Source organism: Heteronotia binoei, chromosome 4, assembly GCF_032191835.1.
Source record: "Heteronotia binoei isolate CCM8104 ecotype False Entrance Well chromosome 4, APGP_CSIRO_Hbin_v1, whole genome shotgun sequence".
Classification (NCBI taxonomy): domain Eukaryota; kingdom Metazoa; phylum Chordata; class Lepidosauria; order Squamata; family Gekkonidae; genus Heteronotia; species Heteronotia binoei.
The window spans coordinates 340,428-363,243 of record NC_083226.1 but is presented as its reverse complement, the minus strand read 5'-3'; the positions used below and the strand labels follow the sequence as shown (position 1 = coordinate 363,243).

At 45.8% G+C, this 22,816-nt stretch overlaps 2 protein-coding genes across 2 annotated transcripts in view; both read right to left on the bottom strand.

Annotated features, from left to right (window-relative positions):
- Positions 1–1,738: 1,738 nt before the first annotated feature.
- LOC132569851 (eukaryotic translation initiation factor 3 subunit F-like) lies at positions 1,739–14,031 on the bottom strand. Its single transcript, XM_060236283.1, has 8 exons — positions 13,782–14,031; positions 13,123–13,193; positions 12,257–12,336; positions 10,885–11,022; positions 9,243–9,334; positions 6,522–6,658; positions 6,308–6,421; positions 1,739–2,091 (listed from the first exon to the last, which is right to left on the bottom strand). Exons 1-8 carry the CDS (start codon positions 14,029–14,031, stop codon positions 2,014–2,016), a joined length of 960 nt encoding a protein of 319 aa, XP_060092266.1. The 3' UTR covers positions 1,739–2,013.
- A 4,436-nt stretch (positions 14,032–18,467) lies between these two features.
- The window catches only part of TM9SF3 (transmembrane 9 superfamily member 3), an 86,801-nt gene continuing 82,452 nt past the window's right edge, over positions 18,468–22,816 (bottom strand). Inside the window, exons 13-15 of the mRNA XM_060236660.1 lie at positions 22,030–22,113; positions 21,788–21,864; positions 18,468–19,496 (exon numbers count right to left, since the gene is read on the bottom strand). Of these exons, the coding sequence (XP_060092643.1) occupies positions 19,429–19,496; positions 21,788–21,864; positions 22,030–22,113 (229 nt within the window). The 3' untranslated portion in view covers positions 18,468–19,428. The remainder of the gene's footprint in view (positions 19,497–21,787; positions 21,865–22,029; positions 22,114–22,816) is intronic.

Genomic DNA, 22,816 nt, shown 5'->3' with positions numbered 1-22,816 from the left:
AGGCAAGGAGAGGAAAGCAGAAGAGAACGGGGCTGCTGCCCTCCCCGGGAAGGACTGGCTGAGCCCGCGCGGGGGCTGCGAAGAAGGGGGAGAGCGACTCACCTCCTCGGGCGGCGGCGGCGGCAGCAGGGAGGGGCGGGAGGGAGGGAGGGCGGCGCCTCCAGGCTAGGGCTCCTCCCCCCGCCCGCGGGAGCCAGGCGGGGCTCCTGGGGAAGCGCAGCCCCTCCCTCCCTCCTCTAGCCCCAGGCAGCCCTTCACCAGCACGGGGCGGGGATTGTGGCCTGCTGGGCGGGGGGGGGGGGGGGGCGCAGAAAGCCACGCTGTGCCACAGGAGGCTCTCCTGGCTGCCTTCCACACTTAGAGCAAAAGGTTCTTTGCGCCCTGGGAGATGGGGCTGAGAGAGCTCTTCAGCAGCTGCCCCTTCAAGGAGAGCCCTGCTTTCATTTCCACTGCTACCATGCTGACAAAAATCGGGCTTCCTGTAACTTACATCCCAGGCTTTAGTCTGCACTGCACCCAGGGGACAGGCAACTTCCTCAGCACAGCTCCATTGGCACAGGGCATTGCAGAGTCCTCCTTCGGGCCAAATCATGCAGCATCCCTACCCTCAGCTGCTTCCCACCCTTGCCAATGGCAGGACACTTGAGAGCCTGTTGAGAGGATAAGGGACTCTGCCTTGGCTGTTGGGAGGCAAACCTTAAGAAATGAAGGGAAGCTTCCAGCTTCTCATAAGAACATAAGAGAAACCATGTTGGCTTAGACCAATGGCCCATCCAGTCCAACACTCTGTGTCACATAGGGGCCAACGTCTAGAAATCTAGAGGGGACGTCTTATGAAGGCTGTAAGGATTTCCTGGTCCTTCCACTTGAAAGAATTTCAAACATGTCAAGGACTGTTATGAACTTTATTTATTGGAGGAAGGATTTCTGAAGACCGCTAATTGGAAATCTTGGAAGTAATTGTTCTTTGTGATGAATAGTAATTTTCTGTTGGGAAGAAATTGTAAAGTTTCACTGTCTTAGACGTGGTAGTGGACTGAAGCACAGATCTGCTTTGTGGATGGGCCTGGGTTTCTTGAGAATCCAGGGGAGGGCTGACCCCCTCTTCCTGGCCTTCCTGCCTGGATCCCTCGTCAGCTGGAGGTGCTGTCGAGCCCTCATCCTCTTCAACCTCACACACTCATCTTCTCTCTCTGCAGAAGGGTGGGTAACTGTGGGGGCTGCACAATCATGCAAATTATTGTTGTGCACCAGCAACCGTTGGCACAGATGGCACAACACTAGCAACCACCAAACATCCCTTTTTCCACATTGTCCAATGTCTTCCACAAGTGGAAAACTTAGACAGGATGCAACTGGATTGGGTGCCACGGCACACCGCTAGAGGCTGCTTCCACAACGCGGCTATTGCCAGCAAAAACTTCACACTGGATCTAACCCATTATATCTAGCTTTTCCCTCCAACAATTTGTCCTCTTGTGTAAAAAGACAGCCTCTTGTCCATGCTCGTGTTTCTATTAAGGTTGAAGCCTAGAGGGGATTAGTGTGGGATCCTCAATTATATCAAAAGATGGCCAACTTACTCATTAGATTACTATACTCCAAACTCTCTTCTGCTTCAGGTCTGAGAAAACACATCCCACTATTATGTTGGGACATTCAGTGGCAAGATTGAAGGTAATCCTTCAAGCTTCCCACCACCAAAAGAGTGTGCATTTCTAAAAATGACCAAAACATCTGTGCATCGAATTTTTACTCATTTAGAGCCAAATATCCTTACAAAAGAGAAATGGTGTGATACTTAGAATCACAGAAACCAAACAGTTTGTGAGTTGCTGACTCACTCTTAATTATGCAATTTATCTTTGCGATCTCTTTGTCTCTGGAGGGCTGCAGACAGGAAGGTTTCATGAGCAGGCCTTTCCAAAATTACAGTCCAGCTAAGGTTTTGGATTACGGGGACCCATCTGGTTCTCTTCATGCTTTTTTCTTGCATGATGGGCACAAGTTCCATTACAGGTTTAGGATTTTTTCATTGAGCGCGATCTGGGACTGTGTGAGGTTTGCCAAATAAGTCACCATCAACAGGTCCTGAGAAGAAGGAAAGGACATTTGCAAGATTAGATGCAAAACAGCAATGGAGGCATAGGTAACTGATACCACATATCCAATAGGAGCCCAAGAGACTCCCGCCAAATAGCTTTTCAGCTTCCGTTTCCAATGATAGTACCGAGTATTTGAGTAACATCTAAGTTACTTACTCTTGACCCCCGGCCTGAAAGACATCTGGCTGTCCTCCGCCAGAGCCAGGGTCTTTTTAAACTCAAAATTTTTTAATTTTATTAACAAGAAAAAGTTTCCATATAAGAGATACAATATTGCAATACTTTAGATATCAAAATATAGTCTTAATCCAGACCAAACATACACATACCCTCTCACTGACAACACCACCACCAACAACAACAACAACAACACACAAAAAAGGAAAAAAAATATAAAATAAAATAAAAGGGGGGGATAAATTAAAATATCCTTCAGCTACTTCATGTCCCACAGCCAAAATTCCAGGTCTGCTCATTAGCGGTAGTGAACGTGCCTTAATACAAGACAAAATCTAGGTATTTCTTTGGCATTTTGTTCTTTTTTGACGCATCAGTATTGACGTGGTCAAAAAAAACAAACCACTTTTCAACAAAAAAATCTCCTGCCTTGGGATTATCACTAAGAGTAAGCTGAGAGGCTATTTTATCCTGTATAATCATTTCCCACACCTTTTGGAACCATTGAGTCATTGAAGGAACTTTTGCCACTTTCCAAGACTTTGCCAGTAAGGTTTTGCCTGCCAAAAGCAGAAGGGAAATAAGTTCCGTTTTTTGTTTAGAGTATTTATTGGTTGGCCAATAGTTAAGTAGAATGGATTCTGGGGTCCGAGGAATGGTTTCATTGACAATGATCTCAATTTTGCTTATCAAGGTATTCCAAAAGACTTGAATTTTCTGGCAAGACCACCAACAATGGAAAAAGGTTCCGATTTCACCACAACCTTTCCAACAAAGGGGATTATAACTTTTACTCGTATGACTTAGGGAAAGAGGAGTCAAATACCACCTTGAAGATAATTTAAATTGTTGTAATTTAAAATTTGTGCATCGGGATTTACAGATTGGAGATGTCCAAATCGTGGACCACTGATCTTCTGATAAATTAATAGAACAGTCTTTGCTCCAAGCATTTTGTTGTGTTGAAGCTGACGCCCAATTTTTTTGGTTTAATAAATTATAAAGTTTTGAAATCACTCCTCGCATTGTTGTGTTTTCTTTAATAATTAATTTTTCAAAAGCATTTAATTGACTTTCAGGTATCATAACAGGAATTACTTTATTTAATAAATCATAAAGTTGGTGGTACTCATACCAAGGAATTTTGATGCAATATTTGGATTCCAATTGGTCACAAGTAAGCAGACGGCCCTTGGAACTGACATCTGAAATTCTTAAGGATATTTTGTTGTCGCCAAACTCCAAAGCTCCCCTTAGAAATTCCTGGAGGAAACCAGCCCTGACCCAAAAAGGCCATTACTGGAGTGGAGGGTTGGACTGCAAGATTTCTGTATTTGTCCCAGATCTCTAGGGTGCAGCGCAAAAAAGGATTATTTAACAAAATTTTTCTCCTCTCGACTCTAGTATTCCAAAGGAATTCATTCAGACGTACAGGGTATATACTTGCAGATTCAATTTGAATCCATGGTATCTGGCATTCCTTTCTGGCATAAAGTAAAATATTACGAAGCTGGGCTGCCACATAGTAGCTGTTCAAAATTGGTGCAGCCAACCCGCCCTTAGCCGCGGGTTTAGACAGGACATGATACGAAATCCTTGTTTTTTTGTTATTCCAAATGAAAAGGGAGAAGCATTTTTGCCAAGATTTCATATTATTGCTTGTTATAGGAATAGGAAGGTTTTGGAATAAAAAAAGAAACTTTGGTAGAACGAAAGTTTTTAACAGGTCTATCTTTTCTAACAAACTGAGCTGCAGCTTAGCCCATTTAGTCAAATTAGTTCTGGTGGTTATAAAAAGTTGTTTGTAATTTGCTTCAAATAATTTAGATTGGTCCAAAGGTATGTAGATGCCTAGATGTCGCCATGCTTTGGTAACCCATTTAAAAGGAAAAGAAAATTCTAATTGTTGGTAGACATCTGGAGGAAGGTGAATCAGATAAATTTCCGATTTAGACATGTTAATGGTAAAGCCCGAGAACTCTCTAAATGAAGTTAAAGTCCTCATTAGTTTGGTTAATGAATGCAATGGGTTGCTCAAGTAAAAAACAGTGTCATCCGCAAAAAGGCTAATTTTATGGGAGACACCTCTCACCATAATGCCTTCAATATCAGGATCCGACCGTATTAAGTGGGCTAGAGGTTCCAACGAGATGGCAAACAAAATTGGAGAAAGCAGGCAACCTTGACGTGTACCTCTTGATAAATGAATTTCATCTGATCTATGATTGTTAATGGTTAATTGTGTTTTAGGGTCTTTGTAGATAGCCGAAATGGAATTTAAAAAATTTGGGCCAAATCCCATGTAGTTTAGGACAGCTTTTAAATAATTAATTTCTAACATATCAAACACTTTTTCCGCGTCCAAAGAAAGAATTAAGGAAGGTATTTTAGATGTCTTTCCAAAATGTATTAGATTAAGGGTTCTCCTAATATTGTCTGAGATAGAGCGTCCAGGAATAAATCCTGCCTGGTCAGTGTGTACGTAAGAGCAAATGATTTTATTTAATCTACGGGCCAAAATAGTTGAAAAAATTTTGAAATCATGATTCAGAATTGAAATTGGTCTGTAAGATTTGGGGTTTTGCTTATCCTTGCCTTCTTTGTGTATCACTATCATCTTGGAATCCTTCCATGAGTCCGGGAGGACGCCAGTTTTCATAGCAAGGTTGCAAGTTAGTAAAAGAGGTTGTAACACGTCAGAACTGAACTTTTTATAAAATTCCACTGGGAACCCGTCCTTTCCCGTTGCTTTATTGTTTTTTATAGAGGATAGTGCCTCCAGAACTTCCGATTCCGAAATCGGTCTGTCCATAAAGTCAGCATCCTCTGTGGTTAATTTTCTGTCAAATTTAGCATTTTTTAAAAACGTTTTAAAATCTAAATTACTATCAACAGAGGAAGAGTAAAGGGAGGAATAGTATTCCTGAAACACACCAGTGATTTCCTTAGGAGTGACATAAACCTCTCCTTTGGTTGAACGTATAGAATGAATTGGTGTAGTTTTACTCTGTTGATGTAACCTAAACTTTAAGAATCTGAGGGATTTCGATGTTTTAGTAACAAATTTCTGTTTCAAATACAACATTTTTTTTTGTATGTCTGAAGTTTCAATCAGTTCTAATTTGTTTCTTTCAAACGAAAGTTTTTTTAAATACTTCTTCCCCCCATATTTCATGTGTTTCTTTTCCAATTCAGCAATTTTAAGTTGTTGCTCTGATATCACATTACATCTATTCTTATGGCATGCTGCTGCAATGGAGATCAAATTCCCTCTGAGCACAGCTTTAAATGCATCCCAAATCAGATGTTGGCCAGGGCCTTTTTGATCCTTGCACCAACCTGGTGGAACTCTCTACTAAATGACATTCAGACCCTGATGTAGTTCTACAGGGCCTGGAAGGCAGACATGTTCTGCCAGGCGTTTGGTTGAGAGCAGCAACGGTTCCCACCTTCCCTGGCATTTTGTTTCTTGCCTCCTCCCCCTTCCCCGGTGGACAATGGCACAGTCTGAGATTTTTAGCACCACCTAGAAATGTTAATGGTTGATTAAGTTATGAATGTGTTCTTATTGCCACACACTGCTCTGAGCCCTGTTGTGCAGGGCAGGGCTGTCTAGAAGCCCAATAAAAGAAAGCAGGGTGTTCTTCCAAGGGAGCTTGAAAAAAAATGCTCGTTTGGTGCACAACACTTTCGTTCTGGCCCACCCATACACTTTTGCTCCCTCAGAAAACCAGAGCCTGTGTTTTCACCCCAAAGAGGCAACTTTCAGATTCACACAACCTAGCAGTACATTCTTAAGAGGAAAGAAGGCTGCCTCAATGAAGTCAGGCTCTTATTCAGGAAGACTGGCCCACCAGAGTTTCAAGGCAGCCTCACAAATTAATCCACAAGTGTACTTGGCCTATGCTGGCCAGAGGGCAAAAAAGGATCCATTTACAAAACCATCACTAGCTGGTGGCTGAAAACAATTACTCCATACAGGGGATTAGGCAAGTGGCCATTCACAGCCTCATGCAAGGACCTACGTTGATATTGCTGTTCAGCATGGTCTCAAAGTCCTCCGGGGAGATCTTCGGCACCTGGTTGATGAGATCCATCAGGAAACGGCCAACGGTGTTGTCAGCAGCCACTTTGCCAGACTAGACACAGAACGAGAGGCAATATTTAACACGTATCAGGAGCAAAGAAGAGAAGTTCCGGTGCCTCCCATTTCCACACAAGCAGCAGCAGCAGCCTCACCAGCACATCTTCTGCGTACTGCAGCACGGTGCTCAGGGTATCCTGAATCCGAGCAGAAGCTGCCCCCACCTGCTGTAGGTCGCTGGACAAACTGATCACGCGATTGGGGCTGAAGCAAGTCTTCATGACGAGGTCAACTGGGGAGCAGAGGGAGAACACTGGGAGAACAGCTGTGGCCACCTGCCACTCTGGACAGGAACCCCAGCAATGACAGAACAGTTTCACTGCTCTTCCCTCCACCGTCCACCCGCCCGCCCCGGTTTCCCCCCCAGGAATTCAGCCACTACTTGTACCCAAGCTGCCATACGACATCTAGAGCTGAGAACGTCAGTGTAATTGTTCCATTCTTCACAGACTTAAACCCAACTCGAATCTAAATAGTTCAATTCAATTCAATTTGGTTTATTACGGTCTATGACCAAATACACAGTGCAATGCAGACCAACAACACCCCCTGAAAAATTGTAAAAATCTAGAGGGACCTAAATAGGTAAAACTTATGATATGAAAAATATAAATGTATAGATAAAATAATGGACATTAATATGAATAAAGAGATATGACAAAAAAAATACTGGTCTGACATCATCTAACTTATAAGATGTAGTACAAAAGATAAAAAATTAAAAGATTATACAGCTCCAGTAAAATATTAACTAGAATACACTGATTAACATTACTACCTAATACCTCAAGAATGGCTTGTGGGAACTATAAAGTGCAATTTAATTGCACGGGAACAAAATTGGGCAACTTTATGCTTGGTTTTTGAATTAGTTTCAGTTTCAATAGCATTTATGGTGGTATACAGAGGGATTAGGATAAAGTAAAATACAAACTTGGGAATGTTCAAAAATAATTAAAAAACAGACAGTTCCAAGACCCATTCATTACATAATCCTCGCGAATTCTTCTAGCTGCCGCCAAGAATTTGGCACAATTAGATGTGAATTGGGGGTTAGAATCGGATAACAGCATATTTGATTTTAGAATCAGAGAACCCCAGGCATCCCTCAAACAAAGAATAGATGTACCTGGTGCGTATGCCTAAGTAAAGGCCACACCCAAGCAATACATGGTCAATCGTTTCCACTTTATCAGCACCACAAGGGCAGACCCGCTCAGCTGTAGGCACCTTTTTAAAGGTGATATTTGTGGGGCAATGGCTGAGACTGAGCCAAGTGGTGATTGAAAGTAGGCTCACCCTAGCCTCTATCCTTAGCAAGCCGGTTTTTCCAAGCATAGTACTGCATTGGAAACGCAGGTTGGAAAGTGGAAAATGGCTCTCAAGAATTTAGACTGAATTTTCTCAAGAGGGTCGAAGCTTGATAAGGTTGGACCCAACATGGTTCCATAAGTGAGTTGAGGTATTGTTTTGGCCAAGTACAGTTTTAATGCAACTGGTATATAATGCCCCCCTTTCGTAAGAAAAAACCTAATGATGGCCTGGGTCGATTTATGACCAGAGTTGGCAGCATATTCGTGATGAGCCTTCTTTGACCCTGAGGCCATCATGACCCCCAGATATTTGTAAATTGCTACCTGTTGTAAACTATAGCCATTTATACTCCATCTACTTAGCCTGGGTTTTGGGCTGAAAGCCATTACTTTTTTTTTTCTGATAATTAATCTCTAGAAGGTTATGGTCACAATAACAACCGAATTGTACTAATGCCCTTCTAAGGCCTATTGGAATTCTAGACAGCAAGATTGTATCATCTGCATAGAGTAGGGCTACCATTTGCCTATCGGCCAAGGAGGGGGGATGAGTATCGACTAGCTGATCATATCGTTAATAGAGATGGCAAAAAGGGAAGGGGCCAGGACGCAGCCTTGCTTGACTCCTTTCAGTGATGGGATAGGGTCAGTAAGGAGACCTTGCTTATTACATCTGACCCTGATAGACGTGTTGGTATATAATGCCTGAATCAGGAATAAAAGTCTCCTGTCAACTGAGGTGGCACTTAACTTCTCCCATAATTTCCCTCTGGGAATGAAGTAAAAAGCAGATTTTAGGTCAATAAAGGCTGCATAAAGAGAGACCGTTCTACTGGTAGCATATTTGTCAATCAAATGGGATAGGATCAAATTATGTCCCAACGTGGATCGTCCTTCCCTAAACCCAGCCTGCTCATCTACCAAATACATTTCCTGAATCAGCCAGCACTGCACTTTCTCTAAGAGATGACTAGCGCATAATTTGCCCAAAATACTCAGGAGGCTAATTGGCCTATAATTAAATAGTTCAGGTTTACTGGCACTGGAAGATGGGTGGTTAGCTGTTCAGGAAAAACATTTAAATAGCAGTGCAGAAAAATGCCTTCCCCCTAGGATCACTTCTGTATCACACAGTCCCCGGGCCTGCACTCTGCCTATACCCAAGAGAAGTATGGGGGGGGAGGGCGAGATAGACCCCCAAGCAAAGGCCCCTTCAATGCTCAGAGAGGCCAACAGCTCTGGCCAGAGTGTGATGACAGGACCACATTTCACTTCCCCTGCGGTCCAAAGCAACCGTGAACTGAGGGACTGAGCCTCCTCCCTTCCCATGGCAAGAACGCTGCTTGGCACGAAGGGCAGGCTTAGCGCTTGCTTTCTGGAGTCCAGCTCATAACCTGCATACCTGCACTGAGAATCAAGAATCATTGATATCCAGGCCTCGGGGAGAGCTGTTTCTTGGACACAATGGAGAACCTCCCAAACTTCCCGATTGCCCGTTCTTACCTCCTATCCGTTCCGTGTCATAGTAGGCATACTTCACTGTGAGAGGTGTGAACATCACCCCCATGGTCTTCCCAGGGACCCCCATGGCAGTACTAGGGGGAAGAAAGATTTTTAGCACAATATTGCTTTTATCTAGCAAGCCTCATCAGTGCATGGATTCCAAGAAAGTGTCCACATTTCATACAATGACCACAAACAGGACCTGCACATTCAGTCACACTTACAAAATGTTAGCGGCCAGTAAAAAAACAGAAAGACTGATGGGGGGAGCCCCCCCCCCTCACTGTTGTTCCCTCAAAAGCCTTTCCTCCCCCAGTTTCTATAGTGAAAAAATTTGAACGTTTGGGGAACACAAAAATAATTCCTTCAAAATATTTTCTCTTTTAGAATGAAAAGTGCTTTTTAAGGCAAGGTTCTTCATACTGAAAATGTATACCATGAGTAAGCCTGTGGAAAAATTGGGAAATGCAGGGAAAGCAGTAAAAACAACTCTAATGCTGTAGATACATACAGTAAAAGAACCCCAAAACCTTAAATATTGTAAGTAATTTTCACTACTATGTGTCCAATGATAAAACGTTACTAAAGAGTTCAGTGTTGCCAATGTTAAAGTTTAGCTTAAGATCCAAACACTCTGGCAGGCCTAACAACTGTGACTCTGGGAGAGTTTCTGTACAAACACACTTCATTTTCTTTCCGACAGAATTCATTTTCTACTTTCAGCTTTTCTCAGATGGCAAAAACTAAAGGTACATGTGATATAGCAGTGCATGATACAGCAGTTTGCAACTCTTTCCTCAAGTACTGGGTATACCACCAATTTTTCTTATCAAAAATGAAGATAGCTACACTTTAAAATTCCCCAAGTACCCTACACAATACATTTTTGCCGCTAAATTACTAATTATGCATTTTATGTTGCCCAATCAGTAAAAGCACTTTTAGGTTTGATAGGAAACATATTGTATATATTTCAATTTTCTTCAAAATAATTTTTCCTGAGAAATCTACCCCTTTCCCCCTGGCTTCAAAATTTATCTTGCATCTCTAGTCACACAGCAAGTTAGCATGGAGTCCGTTGGCAACAGGCTGAGGACACTGAAGACAACCCATTTGTATACCCCGCCCTTCAGTACCTGAAGGAGTCTTGGAGCAGCTTACAGTTGCCTTCCCTTCCTCTCCCCACAAGAGATGCCCTGTGAGGTAGGCGGGGCTGAGGGAGCTCTGAGAGAACTGGGACTGGCCCAAGGTCTCCCAGCGGGCTGCATGTGGACAAGAAGTCTGCAAGGCCCCCCGCCCCAAAAAAAATCTGTGCTGACCGGTCAGGAGCATGAGCACCTGCTTCAAGACCAAGGCAACAGGCGGAGCCCATCTCCAGCCCCACAGCCCCTACTCCTTCATCTCGTCTCTGGAAGAGAGCAGAGGAAAAACCCCACAGAAAAGACTTTTCAGCCACACAGCTGGAACAGCTACCAAGAGGAGATGGGAAGTGTTTGCTTTCCCTCTCCCCCCTCTGCATGTCTCTTGGGAGACTCTCTGAGTCACTTTGCTCATTTGCAGCTCTGGAATGTTTGAGCACCACAACGAAGCTTCAGCTAACTATGTATAGCGCAATGCTGAGTTGCCCTTTCCAAGCCCCTACCTGACATAGGCCTTAATGCTCATGCGTCCATTTTGCAGACTGCTGTCCACAGTTAGGTGAATTGGGCTGTGTGCTTCTCGGCTGTAGTATTCATGGATCAAAACAGAGTGTTCTGTGATGTCATGTCCTGTTGCGTACCTTCAAAGACACAATTGAGGTCATTAGGGACTGTGCAGACAAAACCTGAGGCCATCAATACTGATCTTTCAAAGACAACTATGCCGTAAAGCAACAAAATGTTTTGCTAGCAACATTAAGAAAGCTCTGTCATTGGGAACTTAGATAAAGCATAAACATTGTACACTCTTATGAATAGCTTCATCTATGTTAATTTGTGTTTTAATAAGCCATTTTATGTATTAAAAAACAAACCCAGAACAGCAAAAACAGCCCCAGCACCTGCTCAACAAGCATAAGCCTGCACCTGCTCAACAAGCATAAACTTTGCTGATGAATTTACTCCAGCAAGCATGATGTCTACCAGAAAAGTTGCCAGTTTGGCACAAGGGCTCAAAAAATGCACTCTTTATTCTTGTGCAGATGTCAGGTGCCAAGGAGCAAAAAGGAGGGTGGGTGGGGTGGGCAGAGACAGAACGGAAGCAAGGCCAGGTCCAGCAGTGCTCACAGCCTGTCTGGGACTCTGCTGGGGGCTGTGCTGGTCCAGGAGGCAAGGCCAGGCCTTCCCTGGGCCATCATGCCCAGAAGTGCTGCCAGTCCCTCAGGAGTCTGGGAAGGGACTTGGCCCAGGGAACCCAAGAAACGGGTCTGGTGTGCCACTGGGAGCAGGTGTGCTGGGTTCTCTGCCACCTGCATTTGATTTTTGGTAATGTGATCTGGCATGCCTGCTTAGCATCAGGAGACAATGCCATGTTCTGTATTTTCATCCTACAAAAGAGGTCTGTTGGAGATATATTTTTGAAAGACAGAAGAAAATTAGCAAGTTTTTATACGTGGTTCATTTTCTTTTGAGGATCACAAAACAGCAGCATCAACCTACCATTTTTCTAGAATTTTATATAACTAGAAGGCTCTATCCATTCTCAGTGAACCAAAGCAACACAATGTTTTGCCAGCAACATCTGAGGAAAAGCGCCCATTGCAAGGCCTCTGCAGGCGGAAGTCCCACCCACACCAGCTGGAGCCAGCTGACCAGGCACACCAAGAGCCCATTCAATTCTGATGCCCCCAATGACACCCCATGGCTGTTCTGTGGGAAGCCACTGTGCGGCTTCATGAACCACAACCCTGAAAAATCCAACTAGGCAGAGCTGCCAGAAGAATTTGCTCGACATCAGCTGTGCTGTACAGCAGTCCCATTCAGCCAGCTATGTTGGGCACAGCTCTGCCTTGGGAAGAACAAAGAAGAACTTACCATCCCAGAATAATCTCACTCGGGGAAACCTTCTTGTGCAGCTCATACATATTCTTGGCGAACTCCATGTCAACTGCCACCTGTGGAAAAAACAGCAAAATAAGAATCCATTGCAACAAATTCATTGGGCCCCATCTAGAATGCTGACCAGCAACAGCTCTCTGGCCTTCCATGGAAGCCTTTTCCAGCAGTAAAGATCTGACATGGAAATGTCATGGAGTGAACTTCAGACACTGGGCCCATGAAGGAGGAGCTGGGAAATCTGAAGGCCCCGGAAACAGGAGGCAGCCTTGCTCTGCCCTCTGAAGGAGAAGCAGATGGAAACAGCTAAGAGAGGAGCAACCCAGACTGCTCATAATGGCGGTCCTGCTTCCTCTTAAAGAGGCCACTAAGGCACTATTGTCTCTGTGGAGCAGACGGCACTAACGGGGCCATCCCAGAGCATCTCACAGGCCTCTCCCCGTGACAGCTGGGCTTTCATGAAGCACCATCCAGTACTTACCGAGGGTCAGCAATTAAAGCATGCTTACGAAAACCTATGGAAATGTTTGGGAAAAGCTTCATAATTCCCTCCCCCCCTTGTTGGAGTGTTCAGATAGCCTGTTTTAGGCACCGTCAGCTCACTTTTAGCACTGTTTGCCCTGCCTGCATGTCCGTTTTCTTAGAGGCACGTTGAATCCCAGCAACATTGATACAGCGCTGTGACGTGTAGCAAGGAGCAAGCCCTTGGACTGACACAAGGCTGTTCTAAGAAACACTGCAATGCTTGCCCTGCCTGATACTCTGACACCAGCATCTTCCAGTCTGATTGGTGCAGAGCAAACAAAGTGTGGGATGTCAGAGTCCAGAGACCGACAAGCACTCACCTCATCTTCTGACTCATTATGAGGGACTGAGAAGCAGTTGGTGACTTCCACGGAGTGTTTGTCCACCATGCCTGTGGAATGAAAGGAGAGCCACTAGACTGGGATAGTGGGTGACCCAAGTCACCCAAATAGCAAAACCAACCTATTATTATAAGACAGGAAAAGGACCAGTGCAAGCACCAGTCGCTTCCGACTCTGGGGTGACGTTGCTTTCACAACGTTTTCACGGCAGGCTTTTTACGGGGTGGTTTGCCATTGCCTTCCCCAGTCATCTACACTTCCCCCCCCCAGCAAGCTGGGGACTCATTTTACTGACCTCGGAAGGATGGAAGACTAAAAACTCAGTTTCTGCCTGGATCGAACTCAGGTCGTGAGCAGAGCTTAGGACTGCAGTACTGCAGCTTTAGCACTCTGCGCCACGGGGCTCTTCCAAAGTGTTTCCAACTCATTTCCCACCGGCCCCCAGCTCCTGCCCAGTGATCAGGCCGGGGAAATGTCAGCGTGAAACCCCTCAGGAGCCGGCAGAGCGGAGGGGTGCGAGTGTCCCCCGGGAGCTGGCAGGGCAGGTGGGAAAGGCCCCGCAGGCGTGCGGGGAAGGCCGAGCCATCTCCCCCAGCCCCCTCCCCCAACGAGGCTTCCATCCCGCCCGCCCGCCTCACCGAGGAGGGTCCCGATGACGCGGGCGGCGCCCTCGTTGCGGCGCTCGAAGCTGTCGACGACGGAGGCCAGCACCACCGGGTGGATGCGCACGGCCCGCCCGCCGGGGAAGGGCGCCGAGAGCGCCGCGGGGGGCGGAGGAGGGGGCGCAGGAGCGGGCGGCGGGGGCGGCGCGGGCTGCGGGGGGGCGGCGGCGGGCGAGGAGGGGGCCGCGGCCAAAGCCTGAGGAGCGCTGGACGCCGAGGCCGCCATCTTGCCGGGAAAGGGGCGGGCGCAGCGAGCGACGCCGCTAAGAAACCAAGCCGGCCGTCACTCAGCCGCCCTGCTCGCTCGCTCATTGGCTGAGGGGGCCGGGCCTCGATGACTCGCTCTTCAGGCAGGCCTTTTCATTGGCTCCACGCCCCCACCACGCCCATAGGCCTGCCAACGGCGCCTCAGCCTTCAGAGCGGATTTCCGGGCTGCTGCTTTCCCCTCCCTGCTGAAGCCTCGGGTGTCACCTGCAGCTCCCTCCACATCCCTGGCCTGGTGTCTGATGGAGCACACGTGCTTGGGCTCAAAGGTTCCTCCTAGAAAGTTGCAGATATTTTGCTTCATAGTGATAACAAGGGTTTCTTTGCAATTCTGAATAAGTGAATAACACACTGAGGCCCAAATGATGTCTTAAGGTCTCATCCTTGAAATGTTGCATCCTTTCCGAGTGACTTTAAAATTAGGATTCTAATTGAGCTATTGCAGAGGCAAAGGGAACCACAGGTCTGTGCAGTTTTCCAAGAACCTGCCTCACAGAAATACTACAGTTAACGCAGTCTACAACTGCTGCATTGTGAAAAGATGGTTAAGAAATCCTGCCTGGCTTGCACAGCGAGTTCTGGCCACAAGACAATTCTTCTTTTCCATTTTGGCTCCATGACAACTGCAAACAAGGAAGGCACCTTGGGGCTGACAATGCTGTTTCCCGGTTCTCAAAGCTCAACACAGACTGAACAGAGCAGCCCTGCAGAAGGCAGACTGGGCCCTGATCCAGCCAGAGGTGCCTGGGGCCAGCCTTGATCCTGATCCACGTGAGGGAGGTGGGAGTGTCCTTTCAGACTCTCCTTCCAAAAGGAAGTATGGGCACACATACCCTGGGATGGAGGCTGGGGTGGGACTGGACACATCTGGCAGGGTACCCATTCTCTGCAGAGCCTTGGCACCCCTCCACCCCCTATGGGCCTGCGCCACACCCACCTCTGCCACCCAGCGTGGCATGAACCAGTTGGAGGCGGCACAGGACTAGAAGTGGATGTGTCTTGTCTGGCACTGTACCTGCCCTGTCTTCAAAGAATGAAAAATGACTCATTGGGGGCATTCTCACGGGGGAGCTAAATTAGCCCCCCCCCCCCAGTAAAGGGCTACATAAGTACCAATTTTGTATTTGGTTTTCCAGTTTTTATGTTCCCCAGAGGGCACTGCGATCAAGCTCAAAAAATCTTGAAATCCCTGGGCCAAAAGAAACTAGATTAAAAGCTACCAGAGAACAGGCGTTCTCTACAAAGGCCCCCCAATGGTGGAATCAATTGCCGGAAGAGGTGCGGGCCCTACGGGATCTTAACCAGTTCTGTAGGGCCTGCAAAACTGCCCTCTTCCAGCTAGCTTTTTAAGACAGAACTCCTGATAAGATCAGTAATACCGAGCCATCTTATACGCCATTCGACTGTATTTTAATGTCATACTGTTTTATTGGTTTTATTGTCTAAATTATTAATTATATTATCTGTTATTTATCTGTATCATGGTTTACCATGTCCTGTTAGCTGCCCTGAGCCTGCCTAGGCGGGGAGGGCGGGGTATAAATAAAAGTTTATTATTATTATTATTATTATTTAAAAAGCGTAGGTAAAGAGTGTATTTGTGTTTCTTCTGTTCCATCAGGAGGTGCTTGTGACACTGATGACAGGAACTGGAATCCTCTTTCAGGAGCCTGCTCCTCCCCCACCCCACCCCACCGGACTCCAAACCAGATGAGCTCTGGCCTCGAAGGGGTCCTTGTTTGAAGGAGGGAAAGTTCAGTCTTTAGGAGGACCATGCTATGCTGTCCGGCATTTTCCAAGGCATACAAGCAGATGATGAACTCCCAGTATAATCCCTGAAGGGGAGGGGCATTAAGCTGCCCAGGCTGGGCGTGAGGCGTCCATCAGCAAGAGGGTCACAGCTGCAGGAGGCCCCTCCACCCCCTGGCATCCAGGCCCCTCTGGCCCAAAGGCCACCCGACTCCCTTGGCTCTCACTCCTTGCAAAGGCCAAAGGGCCTCTGTGGCCAACGAGGAGGGGAAAGGGATTTCTGAGAACCGCCACAGCCCAGATCATCCCCCCTCTGGACAGCCCACAGGACAGAGTTTAACACCTGTGCTCTGAGATTACTTCTATGGCTGGGGAAAACTGTCCCATAGGACAATGTTGAGGAGTTTGCTATTGTAATTACTAAGAAATAAAATAAACTCCTAGAAATGAGGTTGGAAACGAGGTCTCCAGGAGTTGAGGTTACTGCAAGCTGGAAAGGAGGGGCAATGAAGCTGTGTCATGAGAGAACGCATGTCCCCTGCACCCCCTGCGCCATTTCCAAGGTGGGGGTGGGTGGGAGAGGGCTCTTTCAGTGCAGCATATTGAAAATAAATTACAGATGGCTTTAGATGATTCTTCAGGCCCCATTAGTATCTTGAAACAGGAACCTTCTCACACTATAGGTGCTGATTTCTGGTGCTCTGATCCAGCTGCTCACAGCCTGCGCCCACCACTGCAGACCAAGGAGGCTCCCTCTCTGAAATTGCCCCCTGGCACTCTTTGATGTTTAGGCCCACTCAGAGGCTCTGGAAAATCTGTCCAAACAGTTTGATGGGATCTCTGACTTCCAACTGGTTGGCAGCCTGGGGTCTTCACGCTGGCTGGGCCCCCTTTTCCTCTGCTGTGTTGATCCTGAGACTTTTTGGCTGGGGAAATGCCAGCTGCCGGGTCACAGCAATTCAACCCCAGGAAGTGGCACAGGATTGCATTCACCACCCCCACCCCCGGATCCTTGGGGTTCAGACAGTTCTTTGTCCGGAAGCTTCTGTGAGCATCACAGCTGGCTGTGTTCTTTGGGATCTCTTTCTTCATGGCAAGCCACAGAAACAGGAAAGAAGCTGCCAGCACCCTTACTGGGGCTCCAAAGTTCGGCTGCCCCAATGCAGGGACAGCGTCTCACTCCAGGCGACTTTGGAGAGCTTCAGGGAGAAGAGAGGGAGCTCCACCTCCGTACTTCTGTGGGGCATCCCTGTGGGCCCAGCCCATTCATTTGGAGCGATGTGCGCGGCATGGTGGGATCTTGCTGACGTGACACGGCCAGGAGCCAGTGGGAAGCAGCAAGCCCGGGGTGTGTGTGCAGGCACTGGGGCTGCCAGGAACACTCTGCACAGATCCATCCTCCCCGCTCTCCTAGTCCCTCCTCCTGCCATTTGACTCACAACCAAATCTGGGAGACCCATCCCATTCCTATCCATCACTCCTGGTCCTTTCCCCTTAAACATCCTGGGAGAACTATTATATAAAGTAAGCTATTTTATTCAGGTAATAAAATCTGTTTTCTCCCTTAGTACAGAATTAGGATCTTTTGGGGAATAGAAAACGCAAACCCAAGAATAAAGGAGACAAGCAAAAAATAATTCATCATTAACAAGGTCTAACCTGTTCTGATCTTTCTGCTCTGCCGCCTGAAGCCTCGCCTCCTCATCTGCATTACAAGGAGCTCCACCTGGCAGCCCCTTTACTGCTGAGCAACTGCAGACTGCTGGCACAAAGCCACGCTGAGACCAATGGAGCACCACTGGGTGGATTCCACTGGCTATATTACGACTGAGAAGGAAAACTGTACAGTAAGTTTAGAGAATGAACTGCTAATAACAACTATCGTGTATTTACATGACAGGCAAAGAACTTGCAGGCTAAAATCTGAAAACGCATTATAGCATTTGATCACACAGGTAACATTTCCAACAGCAACCCATTCACTATACATTCTTCTTCTCTTCTGTTCTTGCAAATGAAAATAAATGGGGAGAGTGGGAATCGGTCACAATGACCCACTGCCACTCACTGCAGTTTGGTCTTTTAGGAACACCTATAATTTTGGGTATCAGCCTTGCCAGCCAGGCACAAGCCAAAATTCATCCTTCTCTAGAAACAAGAAACCTTTCCTTGCCAACCCCCTCTCTTTTCTCTGCACCTTCAAGATACTTGAAAAGAACCCTTTCTTTCTATATCATGGAAGAAAGACACTCCCGCAGCTGAACTGGGACAAATTCTCAGGTCTTTTGTACACTGGCACTTTCTACAGAAATAGATTTTCTGCAGCAGTGCTTTTAAAAATAAGTATTGCCATCCATTAAGTTTATCTAGTTCCTCCCCCACAATCAGAACATTTGTCTGAAAAGTTTATTTTCATTTCCTGAACACTTAAAAGCAGCACTGCTTGAGATGTTACATCAGTGTCCAGAGAGAACCAAACAAAAATTAAAATCATTATAAATTACAGGTGTTTGCTTCTGAGAATTTCAGTAAACAGAAAACAAGACACACACACAGACTGCAAGGACCCCCCCCCCCAAAAAAAAAATTCATGCAGCAAACAGGCAAGATGTAAAAAGCCACCTAAATCCACGCATTTGTACACTGAATCATCAGAAAAAAGTATTCTTTAGTAAATCTGTACATCCAAATACATTTGGGAGCTACATCTAAGTTACATTATTTAATGTTTTATACACTTATTACCCCTTTTACATCATCAAGGAAACACTCCAAACCTTGCGGGAAGGGAAGGACCAACCAAAGAAGAAGGGAAAAAGTAACAGAAATTATAGACATTCAGTTATTTGTTTTAATCTAGACCTCCGAGTATTTAATAAAAACAGATTGCATCTTCTTTTAACATTTTTTGCTTTCTAACTGTACAAACAACTTACAGTGCAGAGAACTCCCCCTTAGTACTCAAAGTTTCTTTGGATGGATCTCAGATATAGCTGGATAGTCCTTTAAAGATGAATTAAAGGGAAACTGGTCCAATTAGACTGGTAAGTGATGTCACATGCAAATTATCTGCCATGTCTGAATAAACCTGCGGATGTGTATGAGGAGGACACTGCAAATTCATCCTGGTAGCATCCAGCGTTAACTTTACCCTGTCAAACAGCATTAAAGTTGGAGGGAAGGAATCTTTCTAGAACAGTGTTTTAAGTACCGGTAACTGATCAGCTAAGTTTTAAGGAACAACCGTTTCACTTTCCTTTTTAATTGAATGGAACAAATGCTTAAATACAATTTTGTCCTCTTCACTGAAGAGAGCTAGTCTATATTTCAACTTTAATGCGCTACATTTTGGGAAGTTTAGCCAGTACTGTGGTAATGTCTACTGAATACAATCCAAGCATTTGCTGAGAATAGATCGAGAATGTCAGTAAAAACGCAGGATCAATGAAAACAGATGTTGCTTTAAATGATCCACAAAACAGAGACCCACAGAGTGCCCAGTGTTACACACACAAGTTTCTTCTTGCGCTTTTTGGTGTGCAAGTTTATATACTCTGCCCCCTCCCCAGCCCACCCCCAAAATGTCGACTGTTCCAGAGTTCAGGTTTCTTAGTCAATTTTCACATTAGTGTAGATTTTTCGAACAAAGGCACTTGTTCCCATATAGCCAATAGCTCCTGCAAAAGCAAGACAAAATGTCATGTAAGAGTCACTGAAGTACAACAACAGCCACAATCCTAGGCACAATTTTCTGGGAGTAAGTACCAATGGACTCCATAACCATACTATCAGATTTAATTTATTTTAAAAAGGTCACGTCAACATTTTGTAAGCTGCCCACAAAAAAGAAATTATCTGCTCAACTTATTGGTCCCGAAGGGCCCTTTAAGAGCCGCACTGACAATGCTGTGCTTGGCATGACGTGAATGTTTCCACTCCTTCCCACAAGGCACACTTCCACTTCACACAGTCAGCATGGAAGTGACTGAAAACACGTCTCTGCAGCATCCTGTCCATGTGCATGAGCCCTAAGCCCAATGCGCACACACACCCCTGAACATGCCCGGACCCAAACTCTGCTCCTGGGATTTTGGGAAGCGCATTTACAGCATGAAAAAGTATTTTATTGAGAAGAATGGGCTGAGAATGGAAATTAACAGAAAAATATAAGGCAATGCCCACCTTCTGGAGAGATTCAAGAAGAGGGATGTTCTTAGTTAAAACAAGCTCAGCAATCTGTGGTTCAAGAATCCACATTCGCCTGAGAAGTTCTAACCACTGTCAGAGCACTGGCCCTATGCAACTGGGCAGGGTGCCTACTCCACCCCTGGGCACAGTTGGTGCCACCCAGCTAGCTGGTGGGACCACGCTTCCTTATCATGGCAGCCTGTCTGGGCAAAGAGTCCAGCAAGGGCCCCAATCCCGCTGTGGGAGGGAGAAGGGGGAAGAAGAAGACTACATTTATACTCCGCCCTTCTCTCTGAATCAGTCTCAGAGTAGTTTGCAATCTCCTTTATCTTCCTCCCCTGCAACAGACACCCTGTGAGGTAGGTGGGGCTGAGAGAGCTTTTATAGCCGCTGCCCTTTCAAGGACAACTCATATTAGAGCTATGACTAACCCAAGGCCATTCCAGGAGCTGCAAGTGGAGGAGTGGGGAATCAAACCCAGTCCATGTGCTTAACCACTACACCAAACTGGCACTTGCATGGGACAAGCTAGATAGGAAAAAGGAGGAGGAGGAGGAGATTGGATTTACACCCTGCCCTTCACTACCCAAAGGAGTCTCAGAGCAGCTTCCAATCTCCTTCCCTTCCCCTCCCCACAACAGACCCCCTGTATGTGAGGCAGGTGGGGCTGAGAGAGCTCTTGAGAGAATTGTGGCTGGCCCAGAGTTACTCCGCTGGCTGCATCTAGAGGAGGGGAGAATCAGACCTGGTTCTCTCTCAGACTGGAGTCCGCCGCTCTTAACCATGACACTAAACAAGGCAGGAATGCAAAACTCTCACCAGGCTGGCCTGCCTGGCAGGGCTGGGATTTGGGGGGCTTTCAGAGGATGAGAAGCAACTCCAGGGCTGCTCTTGTGCCCAGACTGGAAGTTTCAGAGAGAGACAGAAGGGAGCCCCCCAACGGGCAGAAGAGGGGGAGGAAGAAGCCAGGGAGGATTTCACCTCACCCCTGCCCTTGACTAAGCTGGGATTCCATGGGAGGCCTGCCACTTGGGAAGCCAGCAGGGGACCTCCTCCTCCCCCCCCCCCCACAAGCACTGCTGGCACAGACTCTGTGCTGAACAACCCAGCAGCCCAGGCCACCCCAGTGGTCTTCTCTGTCTCTGCCCTCAGCACAGAGGAATTTGGGGGGTGGGGGTGGGATGCTGGTCCCAGAAACAGCTCTGAGTTCAGCCTCGACTGGTGCTGCACATTCACTCATCGACTTTGTTTTGCGACCAACTAGCTCAGCTGGCAGCACTGTCCGTCTTCCTCTTGCAGCATTTGCCGAAGCCTGCAGTGGGGTTCCGTCTAGATAAGTCTGGAGTCAGGTAAGCAGGCTCTGTCTGCCCCACGCAGGACCATGATAAAATCCTTGTTAGGCACTACACACTGAAGCATGTGATGCAGAACCTTTTATTTAAACCTAAAAGAGTCCTGGAGGGGGGACACATATTTGAGCAGTGCAGAGGGGTTCCCACGCAGGCGATGGATGTCATGGGAAACTATCAATTATACCCACACATTCAGGCACATGCCTATTTGGTGATGATTTAAACAGCCACAGACTCCTTAGCTTTGATGAACTGTAATCAAGCGTGCTATGATACCAGAAATGATTTAACTGCTACAACCGGGAACAGAAATCAAACCTCACCCAGAAACAGAAATGAAACCTGCTTCACAGGAAATCTAGAAATCCAGTAAAGCACAGACATGAACAAAGATGCATCCTGAAATTCTGAATTCAATCTGAACTTACCACACATTATTCCCAAGGCTGTGCTAAATACTGCCATATAACCAAAGTAAAATGATGTCTGAAACAAGCCGTACATTCTGGGGGGAGAGAGAGAGAGAAGATAAAACACCCGTTTTATCAGGTTTTTACTGTTCAGGTTTATACTGTTTCTCAAGATAAATTGGAATCCAGTAATAAGCTTTTCAGAATAAAAATTTAATTATCTAAAAATGGAACATGCCAATGTCTCAAAAGTTACTTACTTTGTCTTGAAAAAGTAGTAATAAAAGGAATACATGTAAACATAGATAGCAGTTGAAGCAGCAGACAGAAAACTTGTCCATTGCCTGAAGGGAAAACAAACAAACCCAAACCTCTCAATTGGATAAGAAAACAGTTCTGCAAAAAATGCAGTATCCCACCTCCCTACTCCCCAACAAGAATCCCTATGAAATGTCACTAAAATGTGTACATCTGTGAATGAGAAAGAAAGCCAGCTGAAGTAGCTACAGAAAACTTTATTTGCACTGTTTTGGAAGGTGATGTCTATGGATTTGCTTTTGTGCAATTCCCTTTTTCTAGTTTTGCCCTTTCATATCTTTTTTTTTTAATTTTAATTTTTCTTTATTATTATATTTTATAATCCACATATAACAAACATTACCAACCAATAGACACACCCACCACCACCACATTTAAAGGGACATAAAGATAACTTGCTAACAATTATTTCTTATTCTATCTATTCAAATCTTAAGTTTTCCACCCAATCATACATGTGCCTTTGCATTCCTTCATATTTCCATCTCTCAACCTCGTGGTTAGAAAATCCATTTCCACGGTCTCCAATAATTTAACTATAAATTCATTTTGCTTTGGTATGTTATAAGTCTTCCAATATCTGGCATATAGTATTCTGGCAATAGTTAACACATGGAGTAGTATTTTTTTCTCCGATTTTGACACATCAATTTTACAAACATTTAATAAAAACAATTCGGGTAGATGGGGAATTTGCTTTTTTAATATCTTTTGTATCCATATGGATAC